The sequence below is a fragment of the Atractosteus spatula genome, chromosome 17 (assembly GCF_055471065.1).
Source record: "Atractosteus spatula isolate fAtrSpa1 chromosome 17, fAtrSpa1.hap1, whole genome shotgun sequence".
NCBI lineage: Eukaryota > Metazoa > Chordata > Actinopteri > Semionotiformes > Lepisosteidae > Atractosteus > Atractosteus spatula.
The window spans coordinates 11150002-11170446 of record NC_142722.1 but is presented as its reverse complement, the minus strand read 5'-3'; the positions used below and the strand labels follow the sequence as shown (position 1 = coordinate 11170446).

The following is a 20445-nucleotide window of genomic DNA, read 5'->3' as shown; positions in this document are numbered from 1 at the left end:
GTTTAAAAGGTTATAATTGTGCAGAAATGCCTCACTCTTTATGTGTTGCAAAATTGAGGTTTGAAACAGGCGTCAAATGAAAACACGAATTCAATTCTAAATGAATTAAATGATGCTTTATTTTTTTTAAAAGCTAGAACGCAAAAGTCATCACAATCCATCAGAATTTCATTCAATACATTTCCCAAAGAAATATAAAATGATTGTATTCTTGTCATAGTCTCTGGAAAAGCATAGCCCCTTACTCTGCTTGGGGGTAATGTGCCACCTCTATATTAAAGGAGATGGATACTGTTCACAGGTAAAGTGGGGGATCTATTTTTTATTTTCTTGGACAAAACCAAGTCTCAGGGTACATCTTGGAATCAAGAACCTCAGCAGACGGTTCTTCATTGTTTATGAACCTGTTCAATGTGAAAGTGTTGAAAGAAATGACAGAACACTGCTACATTACAAGGAGCAGAATGGGCAGAAAGAGCACATCTGCAAGAAAAACCATCTGTATCTGGAGATATGCAAACTCATACTCATAGATGTGCTCATATTCGCAACACATGCACAGAATGAGCACATATGAACGAAAATGAACGATTCCACCACAGTTCAGAGCTTGAGGCTTCCACTTTTTTTCAAAGGTCAAAGCTCTGCGATTTGTGATGGAGAATCTAATACCTAGTTTCCAAAAGATTTTCGACTCGTATAGCCTTAATCTGAAAGAGAGGCAACATCTCTCTGCAATATCTCCCATTTCGTATGCCATTCACCTTCTGTCTTTGTGCCTGTCCTTGTCCCTTTGTCTGCCATCGTCTTTTTCCCTTTTCGATTTCCTTTCCTTGCTCCTCTCTCTCTCGCGCTTGCTGCTCTTCCTTTCCTTCTCGCACTCCCTTCCTCTGTCGCTACGTTCTCTTGCCCTCTCACGCTCCTCCTTTCGGTCTCTGTCCCTTCCCCGGTCTCTGTCCCGGTCTCTCTCTGGAGGAGTCCTGTCCCTCTCTCTGTCTCTGCGCCACTCCTCCCTCTCGCCTGCCTTCTCCCACCTCCTGTCGCGGGGCCTGTCCTGGGGCAGGGTCCTTTCGTTCAGCATCTGGGGCACGTTGATGGGTTTTCGGAAAGGCCTGTCCCGCCCGCCGAACCTCAGCTGGCCCGATTCCTTCTTGCCCCCCAGCCCCCCGCCCAGTCGCCGCGGTACCCAGCCCTTCAGCGTCCTCTCCTGCTCGTAGTCCACAAACAGCTCGTGCTGGTCCACCACCATCTTGTTGGTGTCTCTGTGGGCCTTCACCAGCGAGCGCTCCTCCTTGTACTCGATGAAGGCGTAGCCTTTGGAGAGCCCGGTCACGATGTCCCGCACCAGGCGCAGCCGCCGAATGTCGCCGTACTTGGAGAAGACCTCCCGCAGCCTCTCCTCCGAGGTCTGGTGGTGGAGCCGGGAGACAAACAGCGTGAGGTGGGGGTCTCCAACAACACCCTTGTTGGGGACGTAGCGGGCCACCATGGCCCTCCATACCGCCCGATCGTGGGGCTCCACGTCTGTGCCATCTATGCTCCCCGCTTTCAGGGGGTCATACACCGTCGCCACGGGGGTCCAGTCGTTCATCCTCTAACGCAAGCAGACAACAAAGCGCACAAATGAATGAGCCGGGTTCAGTTTAAGGAGGCGGGCGTTCGTATGAAGGAAAACACAGCCTTCACTAGCCGGTTAGCAAACTTTATTTTGAGAAAAGGACAAGAAGGAAGAATAACGGCAGGTTCTCTCGTCAACTGTCCACCCCACCACACTCCCCCCCCCCGGGTCAGAGACCAACGTAAGCTGCTCTCATGCTCAACAAACTACCACAGTAAAAATGAACCCGACTAAGAACATAAAATATAAAAAACTGCTTAGCAAAATATGTTAACCCAAATTAAATATGCGTCACACTGATCACACGGACAATCTTTCCAAACTCGCAGCTGGGAGCCAGTTTAAAAACGCATGGGTGGCATAAGCAGTTTAGGTTATGCTACAACCCTTTATAGTCGGTCCAGCTACCATGTTTTCTTTATGGTAGTGAAGGACCCCGCTTAAAAAACAACATAGTATTAAAAACCGCTGTATGTAGAGGGCTACAAGCAGTGTTATACTCACGCCAGTAAACCGTATCTGAAATGGGTGAAACAGAACCTAAAACACACCGTTTAAAGGCCCCAAAGAGGGGTTCAGTAGCACTTCTCTGCCACACAAACTAGGAAACTTCAGGGTGTGGAAGGAGGACTCTAGGAAAATTCAAATATGCCTTTGTCCGAAAGATACATGGTGACCGCATAAACGATTAGTGCGCATTACAAATGAGAGATTAAAGTAAACTTTATGTGGACCTCAGCAGCAACGAGCGGAAATAATAATAATGGACTACAGCACAGAACACTACAATTCATTGAACGACTTTCCTGAAAGCCGACTTTGAAAAACATTCAGCGTTTTGCAACTTGCTCATAATCGACTGTAACGCCAGTGTTGCTGAACATCAATATTGCATATTTCTTTACATCTTAACCCGAAGTTCAAAATATCAAGAAAGCTCAATTAAAACAACAGTAAGGGAAATCAAGATTTTTTAAGACTTACAATTATGTCCTTTTCCAAACAGTTCTAAAAAGCTCCGCAGGGTTTTAGACAGCGAGCATCATCTCACTAAGTTGTACCTTTGTGCATCTTCAAAAACACTCCGTGTTGAAACCGTTCCCGATCAGAATCCTTTCCATTTACTGAGAATAAAGGACTGTTTTTTTCAACACATCTATACTGTGTTAACACAAACCTAAACCAAAGACTCTTACACAGCTTTCAGAGATTTTCTCTGTAAAATAAGAACCTGGCTGTTATAATTAAACACAAATAATGAATAGAAACTGTTTTAAGGGTGTAGCCACTTAATTACTGAGCCCATGATTCATCCTATTATTGCAATGCCTTTGTGCACTTTAATGTACTCTTCCAGTGAATGGATTACGATTAATGGTTTACTGCATACCTGTCTACATTGAGTATCCTTTACAGATATGTTTGTACAGTGTATTGTTTGTTTTGAAATGAAAAATGTTACATTGTATTCGCATTCGTATAAAATTAAGAATTTATTTTTTTGGAGTTTACAGCTTGCATCACAGTAAATCGGTAAATTCATCTCGATTAAAAAAAAGGTTAAATATAGATTGTCTTCACAGCAATGGGGTATTTTTTTTTTACTTCACAATCTTTATTATGTGATAAAAAGTATCGCTGTAGCAAAATTCACACACAGCAGCGGAAACAAAAATGATCTGGAAACTCCGTCATACGCATATGAAGTATCACATGCTGCGTTTCACCTGACTTGCTCGCTTGGCTTCACCTGTCACTAGGAGAAGCGTTGCCTCCTGAGATAAATACAGACATCGCCGAAAGGGGTTTAACTTTCTGCGAGTACAATTGGCCCAAGGCCGCGTCAGTCAAGGAGGAACTGTGGCAAGTTGCCCAAAGTTTCCAAAAGAAGGAAGTTCAAAGAGGTTGTGCAAAGACTAAGGACCCTCTCGCACTGCGAGCAAACGGCAGCGAAAACTAACCATCAGACGGATCTGAGCTGACTTCAAAGCGCGAAGGAGACGTTTCAGCTTTTACAGACGAGACACTTTGTTGAACATAAAAACACACCACCTCGGGCGGCAGCTCCTGGAGAAGAAGCTATGGAGGGGCTGGACACGACCCCTGCTCTGGCTTTCGAGAAAGACGCGTTTGATCTGACGGTGGAGGACGTGTACGACATCTCCTATGTGATCGGGAGAGACCTGCTCAAAATCAACAGCGCCGGCGAAGAGGTGTCCGAGCTGCAGTTCAAAATTGTCCGGGTCCTGGAGATGTTTGAAGCCCTGGTGAACAGGCACAACCTGACGCTGGAGGAGCTGAAAATGGAGCGGGACAATCTGAAGAGCGAGCTGGACCGGCGTCTGAGTGAGGGGTCGGAACAGGGGACGGTGAGCTTGCTTTCTGACAAACAAAAATCACTCTTCGTCTGGACTGTTCACAGGAGAGATTTCTTCTCCCTTGTATTACACTAGCTCGACAACTGGTCGATCCAATGCGCAACTGAAGAGCACTAAGAAACCTGATGCTACTCCTTGTTGACCCAGAATGAAGGACTTTCCCCTTTTATTTGAACTTTTTTTCAAAACGTCCTGTGAGATGAATCCGAGAAATGTTGCTGACAGTAGTTGACTTTTGAGGGTTTTTTTTTAATTTTCTACGTACCAGTTTTTACAATTACACGGGATACTACATCATATAAAATGTAATTTCATATAAAGGTATATAAAGGTATATAGTAAAAAACAAACTATAATGAATTCTGACATTTAGAGTGATTTATTCTGTTCTGATTTGTTTTATGTGGGTCGCACTTGTGACCCGTTATTAAATGAATGGGAAACAGAATGACAGCTAACTCCTTCGACCGTGAGAGCAGCTCTTAATGTTCTACGGGAATTTAGAATTTCACACACGTGGACGTGTTCAATTTCTGGACATTGAATTCTGCGTTTAGTTGTTTCTCTCAATAACAAAAACGCATTTAATATATATATACTATTTGTAAAACGTTGCTTATAACCAGACTGCTCAAGCAGAAAAAGCTCAATTCTTGCAGAACACTAATATTACTATTGACAGAGCGTGACTGGTCATATGTGGACATGGGATATAGAAAATAATCTAATTACAGTTTACTTTCAACAGAAGGTTTTGTTCGGGGAAAAAATTAAATTCTGTGCCTCGTAATGCTTATCCACTGGAAATACTATAATCACCATTTTGTGCTAATTAACACGCGGCTTTTCTGGATGGGTCTCATCCGGGGAAATGATTCGTATTTTACAGATGACGATCGGTCCGAACAAAATGGTAGTGGACCTCAAGGATCCGAACCGGCCCCGGTTCACTTTGCAGGAGCTGAAGGACGTGTTGCAGGAACGGAACCAGCTCAAAGCCCAGCTCCTGGTGGCCCAAGAGCAGCTGCAGCTCTATAAGAGGTGTAGTCAGATGTGCTGTGTCTCTCCGCGTCCTTTTTGGAAAGGGTCTATTTGAACTAAAAAAACAAGGGATGACGCCGAATGGGGATAATAACGTGGTGTGGTCATGTCTGCAGTGGGATTTTGCCTCAGAGCGAGCCAGCCGCAGTTGAAGCGAATCTCCAGCCTGCACCCCCAGCGCCCTGCACCACGCCTAAAGAAGAGAAAACCACCATCCGGAAACTGTAAGTATCCCCTTGTTTTTCTTTAGAAGAGCGTCGGGTTTTTTTTTTAGATGGTCATCCATATAAATGACCTCGTTTCAGTCTCGTCTATTTCCCCCGCAAGGTGGCAGGCTTTGGAAGAACGGGTTCTGAAAAGAGCCTCGATAAAAGGTGGACATCCTCCTGCACTGTAGCGGCAGTACTGCGAGATAGGGGTTTCTCTTGAAGTAAAACTCCTGCCACCGTTTTATTCTGCGAAATGCATTTTTGGCGCACTCACTGCCTCAGATAATTGAATAGTTATGCATGACTTCCTTGTGAGTGAGGTTTGGTGGTGGATGTGTTTTCTGTGTGTGCCTGTGTAGCTTGTGGCTTCCAGGTACCAGGTGCTTCTGCCTCCAGGCTCGTCGTGTTGCCTTTGTGTTCTGGCCACGCTTCTGTTTTCAACTAACGCTCGAGTGTTTGCGTCCTTTTGTAGTTTGACCTCTAGGGAAGTGCATCATCAGTGACCCCCAATGCTGAGCAGAGGTCCTTTCCGAGTCACCCAGTGCTTCCCTCAGCCCAGACGAGTCCGGGCTGAAGGGTCGGCTCTTGCTTTACCCTTTGTGCGTCCAGCCAGGCCACCCCTGCTTGCTGTCTCCCCGGTTCGTGAGTGTGGTCACGTTATGGGCTTGATGCTCTGGTTGGCTGCTTTCCTTCTGCATGCATCCGACTCTGGGGACGGACTCTCGCCCCTGACTGGATCGGCGTCGCCCATCCCGCCCACTGGAGCTCTGCCTCACTGGTGTGGTTGAGTTTTCGAGGAGCTGACCGTGTCCTTTCCTTTCCCTCCCCACCCTGCTGGTGGGACCTGCGGGCCCTGGCTATGGGCAAGCTAACACTCCAGGCTGTCGCCGTACCTGGTCTTTCGAACCTTAATCCCTTGCGCTGGCTCCGTTTTCAGTGCTTCGGCTTCCCTGAAGGAGGAGGACATGCTCTCTCTGGGCTTCTCGGGCGGCAGAACATTTCCTGTAACTGCTCCAGCCTGGGTTCTTTCTGCCCACTATCTGCCGACATCGTGCTTCCAGAAGACTGTCTGCAGATGGTCAGGAGACCAGTGTCCGTGCTTAAAGAGGCAGCATTACTCTGTCCTTTAGGATACTCTAGTAGCTGGGATCAGCAGCTCCTCCCACTGGGCAATACAGTGTCACCCTAGCCCAGTGCTCCAACAGCAGACAGCTATGTGCTCTGGCTCCAGGTCGTAGGCTTTCCAGGCAGCACCCCCAACAAAATGGATTGTCCCTGAGGGACACGCCCTGTCGAAATTTCCTTTTGAACTTTTAGAGTCCTCTCATCTTGCGTTCCTGTTCCCAAGGACTTCATTTCTTCTGGCTGTAGCTTTGGCTGGCCACCTGCTTCTGTTTCTTTTGCTCTCGGTCTGTCATCAGCTGTCTTCCGGCCCAGCCTGGCCCTCCACTTTGTAGTTTCGCTGGCTTCCCATCTGAATCGCCAGCTTCAGCGTGAGGTCTCGCTCCCTTCTCCCTCTGGGCGTGAGGCGCACTGCTGCCTGCACCTGTGAGTGTGGCTTTTTCTCTGAACGTCTGCTTCTGCCGCCCAGTGTTTTTGTAGACTGTGGACCAGTTCATTCAGTTCTCTGAGGGGACAGACGGCTAAGTGCTGCCTTGCCCAATGGATTGTGGGTGCAGTTCATCTGGTCCACCAGGGCTGTGTCTCTGGAAGACCTTTGATAAGTGGCGAAGTGGGCTTGTTGTTTGCCTGCAGCTGCGATTTGAAAATCAGTGGTGCACCACAACCCTCAGATAACCAGGGTTCTGCGGTCTGTGACCCTGTTGGATTTGTGACTTGATCACAACCCTGGCAATCTGAGATGAAAGCAAGTTGCTTTCCTGCCTGGGTAGCCTGTGGGTGGTTGTTGTTCATCAAGACATGGCAGGCTGCCCTGTCAGCTGACCACAGCGAGTACGAGGGTGGAGCTCGGTGGCTGTGTGAGAGCTTCTGAGCTGTCCTGGCATATGTGCTCACAAGGGAGGGGGGGAGTGGGGGGGCGGGCAGTGATTACGAGCTTCCCAAGAGGTGATCACTGTGTTTCACAGAACGAGGTTAATGAGAAAAAACCCAGCGTAGATGAGCTGGGATACAGTCATGCTTAAAACACAGACCAGCTGTGTGGGTTTGAACTGTTGTGCACAGTGCAGCTTTGCCCTGCTTTTTTTTTGCCATTTGGTGCTGAGGATATACAAACATACTCCCAAGTTCCTTTTTTTTGGTGTGTCCCCAAAATAGTCATGCAACATAATTATTGCATATCATTTGATTCTTTCAACGAAAAAAAAAATCTAACATCTTAGTTAGAAAATTACGGAAGCGCATCGCTGCCACCAAGGGAAATAAAATCGCCCCCTTATCTCGTAATTACGAGATAGCAATGATTACTTCAGTGTATGTACTGTACAACCTGTTACATTGTGCACTGAACGTAACAGTATCTAGACGCTACCGTGAACTTGGCTGGCACTTTCGGTTTAATGATCGTGTCAGTGTCCAGCGCTGCAGAATTTGTACGGATTTACTTTCGACTGAGGTTTAGTCATAATCAAATCTTGCAATTTTTAGCAAATATGGACAGAATCATTATAAGCACGAGAAGTTTTGTGGGATTTAGACATCAAAGTAATGATGCTTCCGTTATGAGCAGTTATGCGCACAATCAGGTCCTCTGCTTAAAACTGTAAATCCGCACGTAGTGATATATGTATTATACAACAATTGTGCTATATGTACTTATGACATAAAGTATGCCAGAATTACTATCTTTTAATTACGAGATAAGGGCAATGATTTTTTTCCTTTGTTGGCAGCAAAGCGAATCCGTAGAAAATAATTAACTCTAAGCACAAAAACGGAAAAAAGGTATTGTACTCTTTATGAATGTTATCTGTTGATTTCTTTTCCTCCCCAGGTTTTCGTTTACTAGGAAGTGATGAAAAGAAGACGACAGAATTCAAATAACTTACTGTAACACTAAGTGTAACTAACGTTCACCAGCTTTTTATACGTGTAGGTTTTTTCTACTAAAAGGATTCGAACAGTATTTTAAACTTTCTGAATATATGGAAACAGTTATTCCACTGTGCATAAGAATGGATCACAGTGACACAATGTGTTATACACCGGAAAAAAAAAAATACTGTACACTGTGAGTACTTTGAAACAATTCTGTTACCTGCCATCTCTGCTGTAGCTCAAGTTAAACACTCAAACCACCTTGCCCAAGTCAGAACAATGAGACAGTGTTGCAGTCTTTTTAGCATGTCTGTTAATACAGTATATCCCTTGTCATTCTGGGAGAAGATGTTCAAGTTGGAATTTGTAATACGATACATAAATGCCAGTCCAAAAGTAAAAGTAGAGATGAAGAAGAAACAAGCAGAACTCTAGATTAAGCTGAAAAGTAAAAAGAAGGAAAAACACTTGTGCAGTTGTGTTCAGATGTGAAATTCTTTAGGTTCTCCAACTATGTGAAATGACTGGCTAAAAAATCGAAAGGCAAAGGCAAAAGGTACAGATCTGTCCTATTTACACTGTATTGACTGTTTTCATTGGGTGCTACAAACAATATGATTTCAAGGCAAATCGGTGAGGGAAATATGCACCAGAGATATTTATAATTCTTGGCTATCCGTGTGTTGAGTGTGAAATGTTTGGAACTGTGCTGATAAAGTTGTTGAGAACAGCTCTTCAATTTTATTTATCCCCTGCTGGAAAATGTTATAAGACCCATTGGACATTCTGCACTAAGCAAAACATCTTAACCAAAGAATTGAGGCAAGCAGGATTGTGGGGATCATTGTCTATAATAATAGGGAAAGAAACTCCAATGGTGGAAGCGTGCCTTGCTACCCTTCACTTGACAGGGTTGTATTTTGTCAACAGGGGTCAGGGGCTGTGAATAAACCATCATCAAAAATGTTACTACGGGCAAGTTGTTTTTTGTGAACTAGTATTTATTTAAAAGTTTCAAAAACGTGACACGTGAACAAAACCCTGTAGCAACATTCCAGTTAGATCTGTTTTCAGTTTGTTTTGTTCTGTATCCACTTTTTAAAAACAATTTTCTTGGAAGATTGTTTGCTTTTGTCTTCTGAACGGTGTCTAACTCTATATATAGTCTGGAGTTACACAGGTTAGATGTGCATCAAGATAATATACATGCTACTGCTATTTTCTTCCTGAAGGTGTATAGAACTACAACTACATATGTTAAAGTAAAAAATAACTAAGGAAAAGTAGATCAACTTAGAGTTTGGTGTCTTTAAAGTATCGAGTTGCAAATACATGAAGAGATTCTGGTTATTTACAGATGTAACTAGGTAAATGGCCGATGAACAATGAAGCACATATTTCCTCTCTGCTTCAGGGAATAATGTAAATTAACTGCACTCTTAAGCCAGCGTACAGATTTTATTTAAATACTTTTAACACAAAGCATTTGGTTGTGGACATTTAATAGCTTTCAGTGTTAGAGGTACACAATTTGCTCAAGTTCATAAAATATCTACACTCAGCTTGGCCAAAAAAAAAAAACTTAAAAATAAACAGAGTTTAACGACAGGAAATTGATTCCAGTTGTCAGATCACGTATACGCATACCTTAGCTTTGTGCAACAACCTGAAACTTTCAGGTACCATAAATAATATTATTGCTAAACATATGCCATTCTAATCTGCAAGCGACCAGAATATAGAATACGAATTTTTGTATAAAAATGCATTAAGTCCTGTTCTACACCTGCATGCTTTGGAAGCACTGGCCTACCTGTATACAAAATATACAAAATGCTTTTAAATCTAGCATTACCACACACATTATATATATAAAAAGTATTGATCTAGGACACTTAAAAGATTGCCTTTTCATATTTTAAGCATCCCACCTGGCAGAACCCATACACACACATTCTCAGCTGCTAAGGCAAAAATTTTTTTTTAAGGTTTAAAATGTTCTCTATTTCTTTAAAGTAAAACCGTTCGCGTATTCCCTTCATCGAGCTGCAGACAGAAAAAAAAAAGCTACATCAATGCTTCAGCCAAGGGTGAGCTGCAATGGAAGCTTTGCTCCGGTCGCCGTAGTCGTACAGCAGCTCCTCCCCTTCATCGATGTCCCTGGAGGCCACGAGGATGAGGTGAGGTATTCCGTTGATATCGTGGAGTTTGGTCTGACAGTTCCCGTTTTTACTGTGGTTTATCAGTCTTCCAAATCGACTGGTCTCTTTCGTGGCGTCCACGCTGCAGGCGGAAAGAGGAGAGAAAGTTTCCTTAAACATTCCTGTTTATAAGAATGTGTGTACTTAACCCAGTCAAAACCCTCGTCTGACCAGCCTCTAAGTTGAAGACAGACAACCCAGATAGATGCAGCCGTTAAAGAGGAGTCATACCAGTAGGTTTTACTGAGATACTGGAAGTAGTACATGTAGCAGCCAGTTGAAGGGTCTTGTGCGTATTCAGCCTCTCTTTTCTTCGCATCCGTCATCTGCAGAAGATCTCCGTGGTACTCCACCACAAACTGCCCTTTCCGGAAACACGTGGTAGCAAACACTCCCCTGCCTTTTCCTTCAATGTGCTGAACCTATTTAGAGGATTTAAAAAAAAAATGTGCTTCTTAAATTAGTGATTATAGTTTATTTTCATAGGTATATAATTAATAGGAGAATAATCACAGAGCATAAATAAAACTGCTTTCCCCATCGCTGCTCTTGGACTTGCGGCAGCACCTCTGGTGGTAGTTTTCCATACCAGGACGTTTCTAATTCACTTACAGCCATCAGCATGCTGAATGTACACTGCGTTTAACATTAATAACATAAGACTATGAAAGACAAGAATAAGCCATTGTACATGACGAATTATTACTACTAAACACTAATTAATAGTTCTGAAATGCATATAAATGTCAAGGGATTGTAGCATGATGACCAGGCATACCCTTTGAAGACTGTAGATATGCTTCTAAAAATGCACTGCCATGTATACGTAACGTAACAGCTGAATCTCGAGACGTTACCTTCATTCCTTCTTCTATTCCACTCTTTATTAATTCATCAATCTGCTTCTTTTCCTCACACTGTTGATACAAACCAAGCATTAGCCCTGGAACTGTGAAAGACATCACACGTGTTTCCAGCAACAGATAACAGGGATGGAATCTCTCGAGTGCGACATGCTGCAGAGAACGGTTACTGCTGGGAGGTGCCTTTTAACATAACCATGTCTTAATTTGGATCATCATTAAAATCATGAAGGGTAGTCGCATGAATTCAATTTCTCAACCCACAGAGTTTCTGCAAGAGTTTCCAGTGTCTCTTCATGTGCAAGATTTGCTGCATTACACAAATCAATTATAAACTTATCTGCTTAATCTGAATACATTTTAACAGGCTTATACATTGTCTTAAATTAACAATGCAATAAATAAAACACAACTGATAGCTATAACAAGATATTGTAAGTGACGGACAGCAATAATCTTACCAGAAATGGAAATGGCATAACTGAAGCTATAAAAGTAACTTTAAAATAATACAAGTGTTTCCTCTGTGCCTCAGTTTCAGTTCACATACATTACATTATATACATTTTCCACGGCTAATATTTAATTCAGAGTTCTGCCACAGTCTGCCAAATAACTAACTTACAGACATTTAGAATTTGTTTTCTATGCTTTCATATCAAGCATTGGAACAGCACAATCTTCCACTGACCTTTAACTCAGTTTTGCTTTTCCTGGAACTTCTTCGTACAGGGAAATAATCTGTGACTTTTCTGTTTTGGGAATTTTTGCTGTCCGCTCTGAAAAGACACACATTTTCACAAATTAGATTTATTCTTATTAAGATATATAATGTTTCCATATACGGCAGTCTAACGCTTGCAGCAACCCATTTAAACCATTCATTTTCGATACCTTCACTTGATAATTATATTTTCATAATTTAAAGTAATCTTTTAAGAAATAGGAAATGAAACCAGCAAAAGTACGACTTGTGTAACATCTAGATTTTAAAAAGCACGGTATTTTATCTTTCTACTTCAGGACATTGGGCGACAGTTTAATCCGCTGACTTGGTAAATGAGTTTAGCAGTCTAATGCTGATCCTGCCAAATTTTCAAGCGTGATTTCACACCAGCTCAGGGCAAAGCAGAAAGCCAGACACAGATCTGTCTCTCAAATACAAATCAGCTCTATGGTTGTCAAATGCCTTTTTCTCCAAAGGTTTAGCTACATCCTAGCTTGTTTCTCCCTTGAGGTTCCAAGACTGCACTGCTCCATGATGGAACCCCAACTTACGTTCTGTGCGATTTTACTTTAACCTTGCGCCGCGTTTCTGTTTTTGGAGAGGATCTGTCGGCACCATTGTTTTCTGGAGTCATGTCTGCAGAGGAGTGTAGACGAGCAGCTTCAAGCTCGAGGTATTTCGACAGGCCTTCAGTCTCCGAAGATTCAAGCCTCTTTGCCTCCGACTCTTCAGATTTAGTGATGCTTACTTCAGGATTTATACCATTCTGCTTCTCTGCACAGAAAAACAAACACATCAGCCTTTAGGGCGTGAGTCTGAAAAGAACCTAGAAAGCTGGTTGATTAATAAACATTTGCCTACCGCGTCTCAAGGATTTTATTGATGAGCTTAATTCTAAGCAAACACTACATTCTAATCTAATCATTCCAATTCTAATCAGTTTCCAAGGTGTATTCTTTTAGATAGTTAGACCTAAACTTTAACACATGGGATTAATTTCTTTATTTTTTTTGTAAATAAATGATCTCCATTAACCTTTGGTAGTAAAGATATTTTAAATCTTACAGGTAACGTTTTTTCTTCTGGAAGAACGTCTAAAGGATCAAGACTTTGCTTATACGGTTCTTTATTAAAGTAACACTTTTAATTGAAGGTCTGTTTTCTTCATGTGAAAGCTTAAAATTTTAGAGTGAAAACGTTTGTGTATAATTGTTTCACAAGCTAAAATGAAATAAGTCGAATCATAAGATGGCTGCTGCTGAACACAGATGTCATTTATAAACGGGAAACAATTTAACAGAGCTTTAACTCAGATCTCCTGACTTGTTTTGCATACGTCTAAGACTGATTCCTTACAGTAAATGCTGAATAAAATGTAACTTCTGTTTACAGTAATTATTTAGAGGAATGTTAAGAGTGGGCACTGGGGTGGTTCAAAAGGTCCAAAGATGCTGAACAATGCAGAGATTAAAGTTTTTGCCTCTCCTCCAGGCTCAACTGAGCATCACTAAATAGTAAACAGACCACTGAAATGGAGCTCTGCATTCCACACAAAGATGCTAGCTTATCAATTAGTTCCCTGCATACAAAGTCAGAGTTTTTATACTTTATGCCTTTAAAAAAAAAACTGAGAAAGAAGAAGTTTTGAACCATACCCTCCTCCTTCTTAATGGATCCCTGCTGTACAGTACGTTTTCCGGGACTTTTTCCATCGTGTATATGTGCGATCGAGTTTTCATCATGAAGTGGAGAACGTGGCTTGCTGGGGCTCAAGAAAGGACGTATTGAGGACTGACCGTTATAAAATATGTCCTGTTTCAACACAAGGGAGAGAATGCAGAAAGCAACGTTTGAACATTATCCTTGCCGTTATTTCATATGACCTTCCTAAGCACAAAACATTAGCAGTGTGCTTCCTAGACATGCTCAGCATCTAACTACAACAATTAAGAAATGTTATGCTTTAGATTGAAATGTAATATTCATCCATTTTTTGTCCAGTACAGGGTCACAGGAGAGCCGGGCAAACACTGGGCGTAAGGCAGGATACGCCCTGGGTGGGACGTATCCATCACAGGGCAGGCAGACAGACAAATTTTTCCAGGAGCCAATTAACCTACCAATATGTCTTTAGACTGTGAGAGGGAAACCGGAGAGGACGCCCACGCGAACACCGAAAGAACATGCAAACTCCACACGGATAGCACCCCAAGCGTGGAATTGAACCCAGGACCCCAGCGCTGTCTCGCAATGCTAACCACTGCGCCACCATGCCGCCCCTGGAAGGTGCTCCATTAGAATTAAATTGAAAGAAATGAATTACGGTTGTGCAGGTAACATGCATGTTTCTCGAAAGATGATGCACATCACACAAAGGTGACCAAATTCCCCCAGACCAGATCATTATATTTTTTAAATGTGAGTATACAAAAGCAGAAGCATCTTCCGTCTGTGTAACCGATGTAATGCAGATGTTCAAAACAGCACCGCTATACACTGCTCATAAACCACATTTTCGGGTCGAATTTACACGCAGCTCAGATTATTTCATCTGCTGCAGCCTTCCAACAGTTACTTCTAATTTACAGCTCGACAATTTCTAGCGACATTGATCTTTCTCCCTTTCGGAATTCTTTATACATTCAACAAAGTAACAGTGCAATATGGCACACGAATGTCCAGAAATAATCGATGATGCAGCTGCCCATACAGAATACATTCCTCAGTGAAGCAAGGTACAGTATTCTGTTGCATTAATGTGCTAAAGAATAAAAAACTCGCGAAGAACCAAATGGAAGCTTAAACGTCCGCCTCATCACTCCTTCTAATATGCATTTAATATTGGGGTTTTAGCATCATAAGTACATGAAAACATAAGGCTCTCATACTGTTCTTAAATGTACAACCTGGCCGTGCTAGTGTATAGTTTATAACATGTATAGTGTGTATACTTTTCAAATAAACTATACATACCGGCAATGTATACGGGCCGGATACTCTAGAAATAACTTTAAAACGACAAACAATTTACTACTTTAACATATGTTTGTGCAAATTAATGTGGAATATAAACAACGCAAATTATCTACATAAACATGAAAACTTAGCACCGGTAGAAAAAAAAGCAGCTCCAACTTTTCCAAAGAGGTCTCTTGTACAATTTATATAGGGATACATTTTCTCGTAGTTATTTCTGCATTTTTTTTTCCGTTATAGTATCAATATTTAAAAAAAGAAAGTCGAGACCTACCCCGTTCATTTCGGGTTTGTTTTCTTTTTTTCCTCTTAGCTGCTCCGTGGCGTGGGCAATGTCCTCAGTTTTGCTTTTACCGTGGTTCGGGGTTTTCTTTTTCCCTTGGAACATGAAAGTTAAGGCATTTTACGGGGTCGATATTTCTCGAAAAGCAAAATAAAACCATAACTGCTAGGGCGTCCCTTTTTTTTTTCTCCTTTTATTTATTTTTTAAATCAACCCAAGCAGTTTTCACAGTTCCTCCCCTCCGCCATGTTTTTAACTCAGACACGGGGGGAAAGTAACCACGTGAACATTTAAAGGGACTGCAAACTCCGTACTTGCACCGCCGCCTCTGCCCAGCAGAGAGAGTAGGGTTCACAGGCTCAGTGCACCCACAACATGACTGGGGGGGGGGAAAATATACGTCTGCTTTAATTTTTATTGAATTGATTCGTTTTTAAATGAAGTTTAGTCGATCTCCCCTATTTAGCCCCTAGTTTATACATGCGTTTCGATTATATCTTTTCAACACGTAGATTTTTGCATTTCTTTCCTAAACATTAACCTTTTTTTTTTTGCTACAATGAAGGCCGCTTTATCCTAAAGAGTGCAGAAGAAACATTCACGCTGCACTCTGCGCCTCCGGTGCACATGGAACTTTATGCGGCAACTCTTCAGCTTGCCAATTAATAAGCTGCTCCAATATTTCTGACTCAACAGTTCTTTACAGGTGATCAACTGATGATGAACAGACAAGAATGACATTGGACAACTTTCACAGCGAGTCAGTGTCTTTCCAGTCCCATTGGTTATACTTCAGCTAGCAGACTTGAGTGACGGCAATCTTAAAACTCACAAGAGGGGGCAGGGTTCACACTAATGGCAAATCCCAGTCAGCTTTTTTAAGGAACTTAAAGTGGGCCTTAAACAGACAACTGAAATAAACTACCCGTGATTAAAACCCAGCAGACACAGGGCTAATCCACGACCAGAATTTAGAAACCCTCGCGTACTGTGCGTGAGTATTAGATACGAGCCCTTACACCTTTACAGGGATATCGAACAGAAACATCATAATGCAACATCTTAGTTGTGCACTGAATGCAATTAACGGCGATAAAAAGACTTGGTTTTAAACATTAATGGGAAATTAGGTGTGAGCTTTATTTGAAAAAAAAACCCACATGTAGCAACAGTATTGACAGTGCACGTGAGAAAGGCTTACAGATCTCTCTAGGGACTCCCTCAAATTTTTCCAAAGGAGTGCCCCGTCTAAAGAAGGGATACTTGCTTTGGATAAGTCCCGACCACCGACCTGGTTTCATCAGCTTCTGGCCTGCCTGAATTCTCCCTGGCACAGCTGGATCAGTTAGTCAGTAAACTCCATCATTATATTACTTCTGCCAAGGCTCTCTGGGTGTTTTTACAGATAATATAACAGCTTTAAGGTTTTGAATAATCAACTGTAAAAGACCTTAAAAGGTCGTGTCTAAGCAAATGAGTCAATTGTTTAAATTGGCTGGATTTCCAGGCTGGAAATGAAAAGCAGAAGGCACTAGGCCCTCCAGAAACTGGAGTCTGAGACGCTTTTACTTTAAACCCTTCCATCTATGCAATGCCTACAAAATGCAGAAAATCTAGACATTTTTAGCTACCACTCCTGCAGTTGTGAGTGAGCTTCATCGCTGCACAACAAATTCTGCCTGAAAGGGACACGATCGATTTCTTTCCAGTACCATCTCAAGCGGTAGTTTCCAAGTATATAGCACACACAGATATTATATATTCATTAAAAAAAAACGAGCTCGGCACGTGAATTTCATGCACACAAATTGACCGAAAAACGTTACTCACCTCTCGCCATAATAGCCGAGCCCCAGACGCGAACGTGATATTACAAGCAATGCAAACCAATTTCTCTTAAAGAAAATATTTTAACAGTAACCATAAAAAATGGGCTGTTAAACTACACTTTTATAAGATGTTGCTCTTTACGAGATAATCCCTACTCGCCTACCCCTATTGGCCATTTAAACAGCCATTCACTTCATATTTCCGTACAAATTATCATCCATTGTTGCTCTTGGCCGTCTCAGGCTTCCGTACCACGCTGTGATTGGCTGATTAAATGAATCGTACCCAAACAGTCCGTGGGGTTTGAATTCCATGCGTAGGTCCGATTGGCTGAGAAGTTTGAAGGCCTGAAATGTGATTGGTGGAAAACTCTATGATGGCCCCTACGGTGCATTTTCCCATGTGGCTATTGCTACGAGATTCTATACACATTTTGTGATGTCTTACATTTACAGCACTGCCCCTGTATTTCTGAGCATCCTCTTTAATAACATTAAGTCATAACCTTCCGAAAACTTTCAGACAGATCGAGACTCTATTTAAGTTTCCCTTAAAATAACGTGACACTTAAATTGCTATAAATGTGCATTTACGCATATTGCGTATTAACATAATAAAATATGCAGATTTCAAAGAAGTGAATGAGGAACGGTGATCTGTTTTACTTGAATGAAAAGTGAGCTGGTCAATATCGGAAGAAATAAACTGCGAGTTTTTATTGTCTGCTGTAAGAAATATGTTAATACATGTTCTTTAGTTCTTGCTTTTTCTACAGATCTCATCAGAAACAGATCTTAAGCATCGATTCTCGCGGGAAAACTAACTGCCTTACTTCCGATTAGATAAATACATTTATCTTGTTAAATGGATATTGTGGAATTGTACTCATCCTGGAAATAAAAATTAATTTACGTGATCACCTATTCCCATTAAGGGAAACGTAAAACACCAGGATGAAGTAGAAAATCTTAATCTATACCTAGCATATACAGTATAAGGTTTGTGAGAAACCTTATATAAGAACACAATATTCGAGTACATAGACTTACATTCAGGCAACAATGTAGTGTATAAAATTGTGATTAAACGACGCAAGGAGAAGTTTCAAATACAAATACACACGAAACAAAAGAAAGTATATGACTTTATTGACCGTTTGTTCATTTTATAATTCATGAAATCTGGAATTCAGTTCAAAAGAAATAAATCTATAAAATATGGAGGAATCTAGAGAAAGTCGTTTCAGTCGTAGAAATTAACTATTTCAAAGAGAAGTAATTAATTGTATGTGTGTGCTAAACTATTCCACAAGGGGTAGCAGCTGAATCCATTGAAATCAGTTGCTAGTTGTATACTCTGAATAAAGCTTTGTTTTCTGTTGCTTTAAATATACAGTACAGGACTTGGTTGGGATAGCGTGGTGTGTAATTTTCGGGAGAGCAAACTGATGAATTATAAAGACGGTTGCAGAACAGGATTAGTTGCTAAGGGAATTTAGGGAGACGTCTTAGACGTTTTCTAAATGAATTTGGGTTTTCCTCAATGTATCGTTGACAGACGCGTGAGAAAGGCTACCCTTCCAAACAGCACCCTGTTAGAACACATTCTTTTCATGTTTACTGCTATTGTTTGTAACTGTGCCTATGTCTCTATGACAATAAGACCCTGCTGCAGTTAATGCTGTCATTATTGTACAAGGCAACCAGAGAACAGGGTATCTGTTGAGGGCAACAGTGCTGACTCATCAGCTAGGGCTGTGGATTTCATTTCATTGAGGCAGAGGAGGCAGATAAGTGAGTATCTTTAAACAACATAGACGAGGCAGCGAAGGACGCCTTCCTGCAGGAACGCAGCAGGAGAAGCCCGACTCTCGATCGAGGATCCAGTCATCTTCCACGTTTAGTTTTTTTTTTATTTTATTTCACTGCATCCCTTACCTGTCGGTCTTTTCCTCATAGTCGGGTATGGGACTATGCTTGCGCTTTTCTTATGATGCTAGCGTGCACTCTGAATATATAGATTACTCTGGCGAGTGACTGTAGTTCGTTTCCATGGCAAGTGAATCTAATAATTGATCATTTCAGTGAAAGAACCAGTCAGGCGCACTGGGATGATTGAGTAAAGGAAGCGATATATATATATTATGTGTGGAACAGTGTGAAAGGAGTGACACAGTCGTGTTAATTTCTTATAATTAATACGTGAAAGGGGCACTCTCCTCATCTTTGACTTTGCTTGTACTGGGGTGTTGGAACAGGTCTTGATTATACTGGGGGAAAAAAACTATACAGAAGGCGTGATCAGATGTAACCAAGGCAACAGTGAATCTAATAAAATCGCTGTCCTTTCATTCACCAGGTTTGGGGTCGATATCTTGTACAATTAATTGTGACACAAAGCCAGAAAGCACAAGCCTGTTTCGATGCGAGTAATACAAAGAGATCCCGACTGTGCATTTAATAGAAATCATAAATGTGACACAGGAATGACTTATTTCCAAAGGAATGGATTTACACGAAGACAACCTTTTTATAAAAAAATACCAAAACCAAACTGTGGCGTTTTATTTTAAGTAGCTGATGCGATGGGCAGGGCCATGTTTTTGATTAAGAACTAGATTAAATCAAGCAAACGTGATCATTACGTGAATTTCTAACTATAAATACCCCTAACATAATTAAAAGGAACTAAATATTCTTTCATACTTGGATAGAATTAATGGGGACTTTCTGGGTACTTCTGAAACCACAACACAGATCCAGGAACAAGCGGGTTATGCCCAAAATTCTTGTCTTTTTGTCTTCTCTTTACGTTGACCCTTGCCACTCGCTTTCTTGTGCGTGTTTCCTTGTTTACCTGTACTGCTGGAGATCGGATTAACACCGTAAAATACGGTTTAGTAAAACACCGGCAAGACTTGAGTTGTCAAGGCTGAGTCTCTTCTTATGCTCTAGAAACCTACAAAACCCAAAACATCAACTCATGTTGGCATTGGATCGATCAGGTAGATTCGATCAGCATATACCCAAAACAGAAAAGACGGATCGAACTTAAAACCCGGTTCTCGGCGAGTGCCACGGGCAATGAATGTAAATATTAAGATGTTTGTTTTTACAATCGTTACTCGAAGAATAAAACATTTAATAAATTCAAATAAACTACTCCAAACACCAATTTCAATGTTAACGAGATTTCAATTTTTCTAGTCTAAGGCTCCCTATCCCTCACATCATCTTATATTACAGATATTGTACAAAGAATATTTTAATCCCCGCATCAGCAGAGTTATAACTGTAAAGTCTCACCAAAAACCTAACTAAGA

The 20445-nt window shown here is 41.6% G+C and overlaps 3 protein-coding genes across 3 annotated transcripts; 1 reads left to right on the top strand and 2 right to left on the bottom strand.

Moving 5' to 3' along the window:
* Positions 1–101: 101 nt before the first annotated feature.
* Positions 102–2686, bottom strand: snrnp35 (small nuclear ribonucleoprotein 35 (U11/U12)). The gene is made up of 2 exons (XM_088935279.1): positions 2603–2686; positions 102–1594 (listed from the first exon to the last, which is right to left on the bottom strand). The coding sequence occupies exon 2, from the start codon at positions 1589–1591 to the stop codon at positions 761–763; it is 831 nt and encodes a 276-aa protein (XP_088791405.1). The 5' UTR covers positions 1592–1594; positions 2603–2686; the 3' UTR covers positions 102–760.
* Positions 2687–3573: 887 nt separating this feature from the next.
* rilpl2 (Rab interacting lysosomal protein-like 2) lies at positions 3574–9210 on the top strand. Its single transcript, XM_088935323.1, has 4 exons — positions 3574–3987; positions 4886–5037; positions 5154–5261; positions 8200–9210. The coding sequence occupies exons 1-4, from the start codon at positions 3700–3702 to the stop codon at positions 8219–8221; spliced, it is 570 nt and encodes a 189-aa protein (XP_088791449.1). The 5' UTR covers positions 3574–3699; the 3' UTR covers positions 8222–9210.
* Positions 9211–9682: 472 nt separating this feature from the next.
* LOC148819110 (N-lysine methyltransferase KMT5A-like) lies at positions 9683–17200 on the bottom strand. Its single transcript, XM_088935322.1, has 8 exons — positions 17124–17200; positions 15285–15388; positions 13690–13846; positions 12586–12808; positions 11999–12086; positions 11302–11361; positions 10676–10866; positions 9683–10526 (listed from the first exon to the last, which is right to left on the bottom strand). The coding sequence occupies exons 1-8, from the start codon at positions 17131–17133 to the stop codon at positions 10316–10318; spliced, it is 1044 nt and encodes a 347-aa protein (XP_088791448.1). The 5' UTR covers positions 17134–17200; the 3' UTR covers positions 9683–10315.
* Positions 17201–20445: the final 3245 nt, after the last annotated feature.

Bases quoted from the DNA above. Each gene is read 5' to 3' on its own strand.
- LOC148819110 (XM_088935322.1), bottom strand. The intron at 13,847-15,284 runs GTAGGTCTCGAC...GTGTTGAAACAG, and splicing joins ACAAACCCGAAATGAACGGG to GACATATTTTATAACGGTCA. The intron at 11,362-11,998 runs GTCAGTGGAAGA...TTGTATCAACAG, and splicing joins AAAGCAAAACTGAGTTAAAG to TGTGAGGAAAAGAAGCAGAT.
- snrnp35 (XM_088935279.1), bottom strand. From the start codon at position 1,591: ATGAACGACTGGACCCCCGTGGCGACGGTGTATGACCCCCTGAAAGCG.
- rilpl2 (XM_088935323.1), top strand. From the start codon at position 3,700: ATGGAGGGGCTGGACACGACCCCTGCTCTGGCTTTCGAGAAAGACGCG. The intron at 5,038-5,153 runs GTGTAGTCAGAT...TCATGTCTGCAG, and splicing joins CAGCTGCAGCTCTATAAGAG to TGGGATTTTGCCTCAGAGCG. The intron at 5,262-8,199 runs GTAAGTATCCCC...TTTCCTCCCCAG, and splicing joins AAAACCACCATCCGGAAACT to GTTTTCGTTTACTAGGAAGT.